We start from the raw sequence: 11,861 nt of genomic DNA, 5'->3' as shown, positions 1-11,861 counted from the left end.
TTTCCTTTGTGTACCTCTGGAACAGCATCCCATGTGGCCCCTGCAGTGATAATGTCACCAAGAACAGTGGCAGTGATGCCACAGGATGCCTTCTCACCTACTCTCTGCCCAGCCTCTTTGGATACCCCTTAGATGTTCACCCACTGTGAGGGACCTGAAATAATCCAATATTTATTTCCTTTTCTAACTGTTCAATGGCATTATTTCTGTGTTCTGCTGTTGCCACTGCCACCAGTTACTTCAGGCCAGACAGTGTTGGCTGGCAGCATGTGCTGTACAGGAAACTGCTCTCTGCTTGCAACACTTTCAGGGTCTGCAAACTGACTTGTGAACAAGCAGCAAAGCATCATCATCTGGCCATGGGTCAAACATCAGCTTCCCCATCCAGAGTGGTGTACATTCACCTACCTAGTGCACATTGCTAGCAGAGAACCCTCCTCCCCATGCATGAAGAGAAGGCCCCACAGCCCATGTAGGCACCATGCTGCTCCCACCTTAGTGGTCCTGAGGTTGTGTAGCAATAACAATTGACTAACAAAGAGAAAGGTGACAGGTAAGAAAAAAAACTGTAAATAACTGCTAGATGCCAAACTGTTAAAACTCACAAACCCCACAGGAGCAGAGATCTGAAATTGGAAGTTCACATTTCCAAAATGGTGCCCACCGGAGGCAGCCATACGGCCGAAAGACAAGGGGAAGATGGCATCACACCCTTCCCTTACAAGATGGCACCCTCCATCCGACTGCATGTCCCCAGGAGCAAAGAGACAGTATGGAAGCAGCCCGTCCTGGGAAGGCAGGAGCTACAGAGCAGCTCTAGGGGCAGATCAAAACTTGCCAGCTCGTGTGGCAAGCGGCTGCTTCCCGCTGCTGTTCACTGGCTCTGCTGGTGCTGCTCTGTGGCTGTCAGCTGAGGGAGCCAAGGACCTGACCAGCGCTGGCCTGGGGTGGCCCAACCCCAGAACTCGCTCACTGTTTCTGCTCCTGGCAGAATTTCCGAAGTTCGCTTGGAAACAGTTTATAGTTGTGAAATGCATTATTTACAAGCCGCTACAGTTGCAAACCCAAAGCTGCCATGAACAGGGAGTAGCTCTGTCTCCTGGAGCCCGGCTCTCTGGAGCAGGGCACTCACAGCAGGTCAAAGGCAGGCACCTGTGGAAAGGAAACCGCTAACTGCAGTGTCTGCACGACAAGGAAAAAAATTAAAAGAGAACCCCAAGAAAACAGAAAATAAAAGAGGAAACCTCTGTGTCTTATTTTGAAAGACAGGTGTCTGCTAGGAAAAGCAGGGTCTTCTTTTGAAATTGAGACTGTAAACTTCCTTCTTCTGAATTAGTACAATTCTGAAATTAAGGGGCTCTCAGGTACAGATATGTGGATAGGAATAACAGTTCTTTCCTAGTATGTGTAACAAGGCAAACAAAGCGGCCCCAGCAGTGGAATGAACAGCGAACAGAACAGGAGCCCAGTCCCAGTTCTCCCGGCCGCGGGCGCTTTCCCTTTGGTGCAGTTCCCGTCACGGCCGGCAGGGAGCGCCGGCGGCTCCCGGGGGCGGGGCAGGTGCGCTGGTCCCCGCGCGGCTGCAGGGGGCGCTGTGGCGCGGGCTCGGGGAGCACGCGGTGATGGCGGCCGGGCCCGGCGGGAAGGGATGGGAAAGAGAGGCTTTGCTCGGGAGCCCCGGGCCAGTGTCGGTCCCGGTGCTGCAGCAGGACTCTCGGAAACAGCAAACTGAAGTGGCAGGGTGTCCTGGCAGGCCAGGGGAGCTGGGTCCAGCGGCAGCAGAAGGGGCAGCTCCCGGCGTTGGGATGGCGGCGGTAGAGGTGACCTTCCCCTTCCGGAGCAGAGAGAGCAACTGCCCCCCACCCTTCTTTTACCTACTTCTAATCTCATGGTGTCTCTGTCCCTCCCTCTGAGAGGTTCCCCCTTTTCCATCTCAAGTACCCAGTCATCAATTCTTCTTTAACAAGTCAATGGGAAAAAAAATCCACAGGCAACAAGTGAAAGAAAAAAACAACCCCATCCCCAACACTCTGCTTAAGCAAAGACCAAATGGTCAGTGAAACAAATACCACATGGCCAAATAGAAGAAGCTTCCTGAGAGCATCAATTTTAAAAGCGCCAGCGCCAGCCCCAGCCCCTGCCTCCCCAAATGTTGATCTGCAAGGTCTTAAAGAGACAGTAAGAATTTTTGAGCACAGAAAGATATGTAATGTAGTAACATTTTGAGTTACAACAGGACGGCTATTTTTACTGTCAGGTTGATACAGACTAAAGATTTACTGAAGCTCCTTGATCATCCCCTCCTCCAGGCTGGCTTGACCCTTCCCCAACCCATAGAACTGTCCAGCTGATGGAACATGCCCAGGGTCTCACCATCAAAACAGACATGACATGCTGAGCAATGGTCTCTTGGGATCTGCAGCCCACCTTGGTGTTCCTCACCAGGGCACAAGCAGCAGGAGTTGGCAGAGGCCTCTGGTGTCCTAGGCAGAGCCTGGGGGACTTGTTGCTTAGCTAGATTGGGTTTTTTGTTAGCTTAAACAAGTTTCTTTTTCCCCCTTTGCTTGGCCTGGAGAGACTGCAGCAGAAATCCTTCAGCAGCTTTTGGGGTTTTTTCCCTGAGCTGTTTGGCTTCATTTTGGTCCGAGATCAGACAGGAGACTATCGGCCAGGACCCGTGGGAGCCATGGGAACCACTCTGCATGCCCCAGGCCTCGGGAAAAGCTGAACCAACAAGAAGAAGGACACCAAAATCCACTGGCTTCATCTGCTATGAGGAGGAGACCAATGCCAGAGTTTTGACAGGTGGGAAATGGCTGAAAGAGCCAAGAGGGCTCTCCAGAGTTGTGTGCTGGAGTGCACTGAGGTTTTTTGAATGGACCAGTGGCACTGGGCACTGCTGGGGAGGACCAGACACTATTTATGAAGGCAACCTCCCACCCAATAGGCCCTGCAGAAAGTGATGCAGAGAGTGATGCAGCACTGTCACAGTCCAAGGCTTTGCTGTAGCCCCAAGCAGGTGCTGCATGACCTGAGCCCTTTGCAGCCTATTTCACCCCCACCTTGCAGTCCAAAGGTCCCCTAGAGGGAGAGAAGCCTCCCTCTCTGCCATTCTGAGGTCCCCACCCCATGGCTGAACCCTAGACTCAGTGGGGGAACATCATGTCTACCCCACAGAGACTTCTGACTTCATGTCAGAGTCCTCACCTGCTTCACATCTACCTGCCTGGCTTTGCTCAGTTTTTTCCCCAAAAGATACTTTATTCCTGCCCCATTCAAAAGGCCATGAGGCAGGCACCTTTGCTATAAAACTGCACAGTGAGTTAAATTATTTGGAAAAGCTGTTGTCCCACTGAGCTTCACCTGCACCTCTCAGAAGGAATCTATCCTCTCAAAACTCTGGTTGAAACACCTTCACTGCGATCAGATCATGGCAGGGGTTGTCTGTGCAGATGACAGGAACCCTGGTGCACCATAAACCATGCTGACAAGACTTATTTAGTTTACAACAGCCCAACACCAAATACAGATGCACACTCATGATCCCATGTTGTCCCAGTGTAGTCCTTGTTGCTGTTCTACTCAGAAGTGCAGTAGTGAGGACTGCTGAACTGGGATCAGCCTGTACCACACAAAGAAACCAGTTGTCCCCCAGCTCCAGAAAGCAGCTAAAAAACACAAGTATCAGAGAGAGTAGCCAAGGAGCTTTTATTCATGATGTAAACAAAGCTCACTTCTGCAGATCTCTGCCTCTCTAGGCTGTCTCTGCACCTGCAGGTTTCATTAGTCTTTCTGATCCTATCTTGATTCCTGCCACAATCACCCCTGTCTTTGAGTAGTCTTCTGCTGGAGAGCATTTATCCATTGATGATCTTCTCACTGATGTATCCAGGCATGGTGTAGACCAAAAGAACCAGGAAGATTGTCAGAGCACTGACAACAATCAGCATAATTATGTATCTCTTATACCGCTTCCAGATAAAAAACACAAAGGTCTTAATGGGATTCACAAACCAGTTGAAAGATGTTTTGGGCCGACTAGAACAGGAAGAGAAGAATAGATAAGCAGAGGCTCAATCCACAGAGCACCACAGTTGGCCCTTCTGCTTTGGTGTCCTGCTACCCTCATGAATCACCAGCTTTTCCTGCTGCTTCCAGGCAGGATCAGCCCAGGGGCTACAGTTAACTCACTGCCTGTAGAAATGCTAGAGACAACAGGATGGGATTCTTGGAACATTGCCCCAGTGTCCCCAGAGTGAAGCTACACCCTTGTACACAAGGGATCCCTTCACACAGACAGACCTGACCAGACCTGACAAGCAATGTTATGGCACAGCTGCCTTGAGTATCTTCCTGAGATCAACCCTGGGCCAGGTGCTGCAGCCTCAAGTCTTGTGGACCCACTTGAGCTCTGGGAAGCCCTGGGAATCCTGGTCCTGAAGACCTCACTGCCCAGGGCCTCAGTGATTGCTCTTGGCTTCCTGACAAGGCAATACTCCTGGTTTCCATACAAACAGCTGCTGAGAACACAGCACTGTCTGTGCATCCTAAAGGTGATAATACAGATACTCACTTGGGTTTTTCCAGGGGTTCAGGCCCTTTTCGGCCCAAGCCAACAGGACTTTTGTCAGCCTCCTCCACAGTCAGCAGCTGGAACTCCGCTTCCACCTTACCCTGGAGGGACAATATGTCTGAGCCACAGCTGAATGTGTTGCTTCACAGACCAGCCCGCTGACCTGCCACACATCCTGCCATAATTGGGTATTTTTCTCCCAGTTTCACTTACAGATGGCTCAGAGCTTTTTTCTCCATTGGGTGGAGTCTTACTTCACAGCCAGTGGAAACTGTGGCCTGGTAAGAAACTGTTTTGCAGACAGGAACCGGTATTTTAACCAACTCCCCAACTACCCGATTTGTCTGCATCCTCCCACAATGGCACTGAGTAAAATTTGCCCTTGGGGACACACAGTGGTCCAGTAGTAGGGGTATCAGGAGTGAGTCTGTCCCTGGTCAGTTGTCACCTGCTTGTCTTGGGCAGGCAGAAACCCAGGCTTCTGCTGCTGTCCTGACTGGCTGATGGGGAGACATGTGCCTCTTGCTTTGGAGTAGGAGTGAGCAAGGAGAACATGGTCTGGGGTGTTCCAGTGGGAACACTAAATTCCTAAACAAAGGCAACTCCCCTCATGGAACACTGCTCTATGGGAAGCTCAGAGGAATACATGAAGTCAGATACCCCTGCATGCCATGGCAGTTGGTTCTACAGGGTAGACAAAGTGTGGGATTTGCATTAGATGGAAGAAGTCTCCAGGACCCTGCAAGAGCTGGGTCACTGCAGCCGTTGTAGGTTGTGTGCCTGTAAAACAGGCTGCCATATCAAAGCAGAGGCAAAACACTGTGCTTACCAGTGCCAGCACCCCACCTTACCGTCAGGAGGTACTTGTTCCCACTGGGGTCTGTGAATTCCATGTCCTCTGGTTTGACTGAGCTGCTCCACTTCTTTTTCTTCTTGTACTCCCTTTCCTCTCTCTTGTCATCTTCTTGATCTCTGAGTTTGATGAAAGGCCACCAGCCCCTCATGCGCTTATTTCGGAAGATGGAGAATCGAGGTGCTGCATTCTTCTTGGCCATTTTGATGGTGCAATGCTCAGAGCTCTTGGCTGCCCGCACCATGTCATGCAGCTTCAGCTCGATGGAGCCTGCAGGCACAGGGAAGATGAGACCACGTGGTAAAACCCTGAGGTCAGCCCCACACAACATCTGGTTGTCTCTTCCACACTCCCAACTGTCATGAGCAGGTTCCAGCTGCTGTAATGATCTAGCAGAACCTTTCAGGAGAACCTGAAATTCTGCATAAGAAAGGACTAGCTCAGAAGTTAGAAACTAAGAGGCAGAAGTCCCATGTCTGGTCTCATTTTTTTATATGGGCTGTTTAGTGAGTTCATATGGTGAGTTATTTTCACCCCTTTATCATGTTCCACCCTGCTCTCTTCACATGTCATCTTCCTCTCTAATTCCTGAAAATGTCAATTAAAATTATAAAATTATAATGCTTTAAAATTATAAATGCTTCAAAAGTTTCAAGTTTGTCTTAGACCTGCAACAGCCTCAGTTCATCTCCCTGTTTGGCCTTGTGCCTCAGTTGTGCTCAGAATGAGCTCCTGTCCCACTTTGGCACTTAACCCTTGCAACAAAACAATCTTACCACATCCTGTACTGGCAAAAGCAGACAAGGGACATGAGTGTTCTCTGCTCAGTTCCAAGTGAGACTGCATCTGGATACAGTGCCCAGTTTTGGACCCCGAATACAAGAAAGGTGTCCACTAGTGTTTAGTGGCTGAGATAGTCAAGTCTGTAGTGGGTGCCACAGCAAGAGGGGTGAGAGACACATATATGTTCAGCCCAGAGGAGAGAGGTCAAGAGGGAGATCTTATCGCATCCCTCACAACATAAAGGAAGCAACAGAGCAGATGGAGCTAGACTCTTCTCAGAAATGGATAAAGCACATAAGGCAACAGACACAAAATGCTGCAAGTAAAAAAAACCTCAGAATTGTGAGAAAGGTGCAGCCAGGAAAGGGTCATAGAGAACGGTGCTGGGAATCCATCCTTGGAGATAATCAAAACCCACACAGAAAATGTCCAGAGCAACCTGACCTACAGTGCATCCAGCCCTGCTTGGGGGAGGAGATTGCAATAAACCCTACAGAAGCTCCTTACTGTCTAGAAGTTCCTGAGATTATACATGCCAGAAATCATTGGAATTGTTAATGCTTTCTTTAGTGCCTCAGTTCTTCATGGGTGAACCACTGGAAGTGCCTCATGCAGTAAAGCTGCTTAAATACACTTATGAAAGGTTAAGTATAAGGCGAGTTTAAACATGCCCAGGAGATAGTAGGAGAAAGGGGCTGCTTTTTAATGGTGAGGTTAACATTTGAAGAAGGGAGGAACACCTGAACAGAGCACTATAAGCTTGGGGATGATGGCAGAAGTGGGAGAGAATCAGCAGTATTTGTGATAGCACAATGTGTGGGGAATCACCACTAGCTTTGTTTTGGCACCAGGCCTTGCTGCATGCCCAGCTCAGCAGGTCTGATTACCAGGAAGTACCAGAGCATCCAGGGAGCTCTGAGCCCCCAGCAATGGGATGCTGCAACTCAAGTGCCAATAGTCTCACAAAGGTTGTCAGTAGTCTCACACAGGTTGTCCCTGTGCCTAAAACATAAGGTCCTGGGGAAAATGCTCTTAGGCCCAGACTTTGAGATCTGCATGTCCAAGAGCATGGAAAACAAGCAAGTTTATTGAAAGGTTGTGAGGAAGTAGAACCTGGAAGTCCTGTGGTGTGACAGGCCCTGAAAAAATACACCAAGGCCCTGGGATAAGCACGCAAGTACTACATGTCTGTGTAGGAAAGGTGCCTATCTCCAGCCTCTGTCTATAGCTCAGGTGTAAAAAACCAGCCCAGGTGACTGCTGGGCTGAAGAGTTTGATCTGATAGCCCTACTGTCCCTGCTCAGAGAGCTGAACGCCAGGGAAATGTTGTAACGCTCTAGCAAGGTAAGGGACAGGTCACCTCACTTCCAGCAGGTAACACCATACCTAGAAAGTCATTTGCTGAAATCCTGTCATAATCCCAGACCTGGAGGACCAGAACAGCCGGCTCCCGAAATTCTGATTCCTCCATGGAGAAGACAGAGTCCTTTTTCTTGTAGGTGATCTCCTTCTCAGTTGGGAGATAATTGAAGCGGAAGATGAACCTCCAGTTGAAATTGCCTTCCCCAGTCAAGGAGTTAAAGTGTACATCTGTCTCCTGCTTGTCATGGTCAAGACCTTTTATCCAGCTGCAGGAAAAACTCAGTTACCCTCTACCCTTGTCAGCCAGCCTCAAAGGCAGAGCAAAAGGATGGAAGCACTGAACCCCATGGAGTAGCAAGAAAGGGTCAAACCAGAGAAACAGCTGGGCAATATCTCTGGGGTTACAGCAGCCCATGGAGAGGAATTGGGCACCTCACCCCAAGGCAAGGAGGAGCAGAGGTTCAGAGGAGGCAAGTGAGTATGTAGGCCAGGGCAGGGAGCAGGGCAGCCAGGCTCTGGCCTCCCACTCATTACCACCAGACCTTTTCACGTAGATGTCGCTGGAAGGCTCTCCTGTTACTGGGTTGACATCATCAAGGATCACATTGTCCGTGTTCCAGATAATCACACGGAGCTCATAGCTGTGGGAAGGACACAGAGGTGAGACACATGTCCTTGTCCCTCATGCCTGGGAGGGCAGATCAAGCCCAGAACACAATGCCAGAGCAGCAGGACTTGAACCTTCCCAGCAGTGTGGTTCCCCCTGCTCCTCCTGCCAAGCACAGCCCAGCAGTCTCACTCCCAGGCATAAAACCCTTTCTGGACACTACAACCCTACAAGACAAACACCCACAGTCAACACAGGTATCTTTTGCAAATCAAGTCCCTGGTGCATGGGAAATCCACCCAGCTCTACTAAGCCATAGGAGCACAGAAAAGCTTAGATAGGAAGGGATCTCTGCAGTCTCTGCTCCAAGCTCTTGCCCTAGCTTAATAGTAGGTCAATTGGTCAGGGCCTTGTCTGCATTAGTTTTTAATATCACGAAGGATGGACATCCCTGCACATCTGAGTCAATCTGTCCCTATTCCAAGGTAGCTTCCCTCTCACTAGGAAAATGTTTTCCCTATATTCAGTTGGAGTTTCCCTTGCTGCAATTTGTATTCATTATCTCTTGTCCTTTCAGGTGCATGTCTGAGAATAATCTGGACCCTCCATCTCAAAAGTACCATTAAATCCTTGAAAACAGCAGATTTCTTCTTTCAACTGCACTTCTCCAGGCTCCCAAGGACATCTGTCCACTAGCCAGAATAGAGTTTGATGAGTAGCTCTGGCCAGGGTTTCTATTACCTTTATGTCCAGCCATAGAGACAATTAACCTGCCCTTTCCCAAACCTTTGTGCAGCTGAAGCTCTTATGGCCCAGGATAACACACTGAAGAGAACATCCTGTGGTCAGAGCTGGAGCAAAGAGGGCTACATGCCACACCAGCACTGACCCCTCAGCCTGTGCCCTGTGGCACATCCCACCAGCCATGGCAAGGGGACATTGATCCTTCCTGCAGCCCACCAGCCCCAGGCCTAGCTCCACAGGTGCTACCTGACAGGCAGTCGTGGCTTGATGTTGATGGGTGGTGGTGCAGGGACATCATTTGGAAACATGTCAATCCACATGTGCAAAGAGCCCTGATGAGAGAAGACAGCAAAGACACTTCAAATGACAGACCACTCTCCAGCTCTTCAAGGAACAAGGGCTTGTTCCTGCAAGGAAAGTTCTCATCAGAAAGCCCCTGCTTGGTTCTCTCCATTCCCACCACCTGAGAGTGACATGAGATTGGATTCTACACAGGAAAAAAATTAAGGCTATGAAAGATTGCTTATTTCTGCTCCCAAGAAAGACCATTTCACCTACACTGAATCCATTTCAAACAGAGGCAAACATCCCTCTGTCTTAATGAGGAGCATATGGTGATGCAATGGTTAAGCAAAACCAACAAAACTAAGAAGTGATGGGTCTGACTCTGCTCTCCCCACATGCATTTCCAATGCCAAACAAAGCCATCATGACTGCAGAACTCTGCTTTGTTCAAACCTCCAGCACCCAAGGGAACAGGAGATTTCAGTGCAGGACATTAAAATGGTGAGTTGAGGTGACTGCATTTCACAAAACTAAGAATGGATGTTTCTTCTCTAGCCAGGGGGAAGCCAAGGGTGCAGAACAAGGTTCTTGCAAAACAGCAGTGATAAGGGACAACACAGAAGAGGCAGGTGTAGGCAAGGATATCATCAGCCACGGGGGTGCATGGTGGCAGGGCTCAAAAGCAGAGCAGGTCTATTGGCACACACACAGAATCCTCACCAGAGCAGTGCTAAATGGCCTGCAGAGACAGGAAGGACTCTGCGTCACCAGTACTGTGAACACAGCATCAATGAACAGAAGTTCCTTGAGGAAAGGGTGTCCAGAAGCATTATGAGAGGTCAGAAGGTAGATGTGAGCAAAGGACAACCACGGCCAACGTCCTCACTTCATAGATGGGCCAGCCATCCACAGACACAGCTCCAGTCACCCACCAGGAAGGGGACAATGCATAAGATTCACAGGAGACCAGAGCAGGGGCTGGAAACCAGCTGTCCAGAAGGTCCTGCCCTGAAACCATGCTGAGGTTTGGCACAGAGACACATCTCACCTGCACTAGCCCAGGGTTCTCCGGGTTGTACAAAGACCGGATTTCCACATGCTCTGGTACTAGCTTGTACCCATATCCTGGCATCTCTTCCCAGTGCTGCAGGACGTACAAAGCCTTATGTTCAACATCCACCAAGTTCTCATTTGCCACTTCTCTCTTGTTCCTCACAGAAGCCTCTGCAGCAGGACACAGCCAGGGAGAACATGAAGGCTTCTGGCCAGCAAGAGTCATGTCAGGACATCAGTCACTAGCACAAGTAACAGGAGATGATGGACTTTGCAAACAAGCACCTCTCCAGAAAAACAAATGGGGAGAAGCAGGAGGGCAAAGATGAAGGGAGTGAGTTCAATATGTTGCAGTGATAAGAAATGGCAGGAGGAAGGAAACAAGCCAAGGGAAATGCAATGGAAAAGGCAAAAAATAATTTACCCTGGCCCTGGGAAAAAGATCCAAGAGACATTGAGGAGGACATGACCCTCTGGGGCAGTTTAAGTCCCCACATCTCTGTGGTAGTGCCAACAGATCCACTCATTAATTCTTTCCAGAGAGGTGCTACTGGAAAGCATTACTTGCCACTCTCAAGAAATGCAGCTGTGCTCTCTGTTAATGAACACAATTAGTAATTGACCCCTTTGGCACAGCAAAGCCAAATGGCAGTTTAAAACCAAATCTTGCTGGTGGGAGAAAAGCCAGGGCCAACAAGTGAGGGCATAATGACCCACCCACTCCTGGGTTTATGGAGTGCATCTGCCCCTTGGATATCAGTCTGAGACCTAAACCATTCCAAGCAGTGCTCACGCACAGCAGAGGTTCACAGAGTACCAGCTGCAGCTGTCTTGGAACCAGAGCCAGCTGTCAGGGAGCACCAGGAGAGCACCTTGTTTCTCCCTCTTCAGCTCTCCAGTGACCTGAAAAAAGGGGAAAAGGGCTTCTGGAGGCTCCTTGCCCTCTCCTGAGTAGCATTTATTTTCCCTTCTTTGTATAAGCCATAGAGACCACCAGAAAACTTAGGAACAATTGCACTGAAACAAGGAGAAAGTAAAATAAGCCATACACGTAGTTATCCTCACTCTGAGCAAGTAAGGCCAGGGATTATACTTCCTATAGGCTACATAGCATTGCCTTGCAGTGCTCAACCATCCACAAGTGAGCCACATCTGCTCTCATCTTTCCTTGAGGTTGAATTCAACTGCACAGGTGTTGGCTACAGCAGGGCCTGGCCTTTGCTGAGGGAAGTTCTCTATCATTGCTGGTGGAGCCTGTGAAAGCTTGGTGTATTCTTGGACATCTGTGGCCCTGGCTCAGGATTTGTAATGCCAGTTAGAAGGAAAGAAAACAGCAAATGACAAGTAGAAGTTGCCCACAAGGTGGAGATCAACAGTAGACAGGAGCAGTGTGGAATCACCCAAGGCACCTGAAGCCACTGGAAGCACAGTGCTTTCCTGGACAAAGACAGCTAAAAAAAAAGAAAGAAGACTGAAAAAAACACTCCCTTCCCCCTCCCCCCATAATACACCCAAACTAAACAACATCCACAAACAAAAAAAACCCCTAAAACATTAAGGAAAACCAGAAATCCATCACCCCCAAAAAAACCCCAACCAAC

At 49.4% G+C, this 11,861-nt stretch overlaps 1 protein-coding gene across 1 annotated transcript in view; it reads right to left on the bottom strand.

Annotated features, from left to right (window-relative positions):
- Positions 1–3,766: 3,766 nt before the first annotated feature.
- LOC134051190 (fer-1-like protein 4) overlaps positions 3,767–11,861 on the bottom strand; it is a 37,375-nt gene continuing 29,280 nt past the window's right edge. Inside the window, exons 39-45 of the mRNA XM_062504789.1 lie at positions 10,256–10,431; positions 9,169–9,254; positions 8,114–8,212; positions 7,596–7,837; positions 5,425–5,696; positions 4,574–4,674; positions 3,767–4,038 (exon numbers count right to left, since the gene is read on the bottom strand). Of these exons, the coding sequence (XP_062360773.1) occupies positions 3,858–4,038; positions 4,574–4,674; positions 5,425–5,696; positions 7,596–7,837; positions 8,114–8,212; positions 9,169–9,254; positions 10,256–10,431 (1,157 nt within the window). The 3' untranslated portion in view covers positions 3,767–3,857. The remainder of the gene's footprint in view (positions 4,039–4,573; positions 4,675–5,424; positions 5,697–7,595; positions 7,838–8,113; positions 8,213–9,168; positions 9,255–10,255; positions 10,432–11,861) is intronic.

The sequence above is a fragment of the Cinclus cinclus genome, chromosome 18 (assembly GCF_963662255.1).
Source record: "Cinclus cinclus chromosome 18, bCinCin1.1, whole genome shotgun sequence".
Classification (NCBI taxonomy): domain Eukaryota; kingdom Metazoa; phylum Chordata; class Aves; order Passeriformes; family Cinclidae; genus Cinclus; species Cinclus cinclus.
Note: the sequence above shows the minus strand (reverse complement) of the source record. Positions and strands in the feature narration are given on the sequence as shown.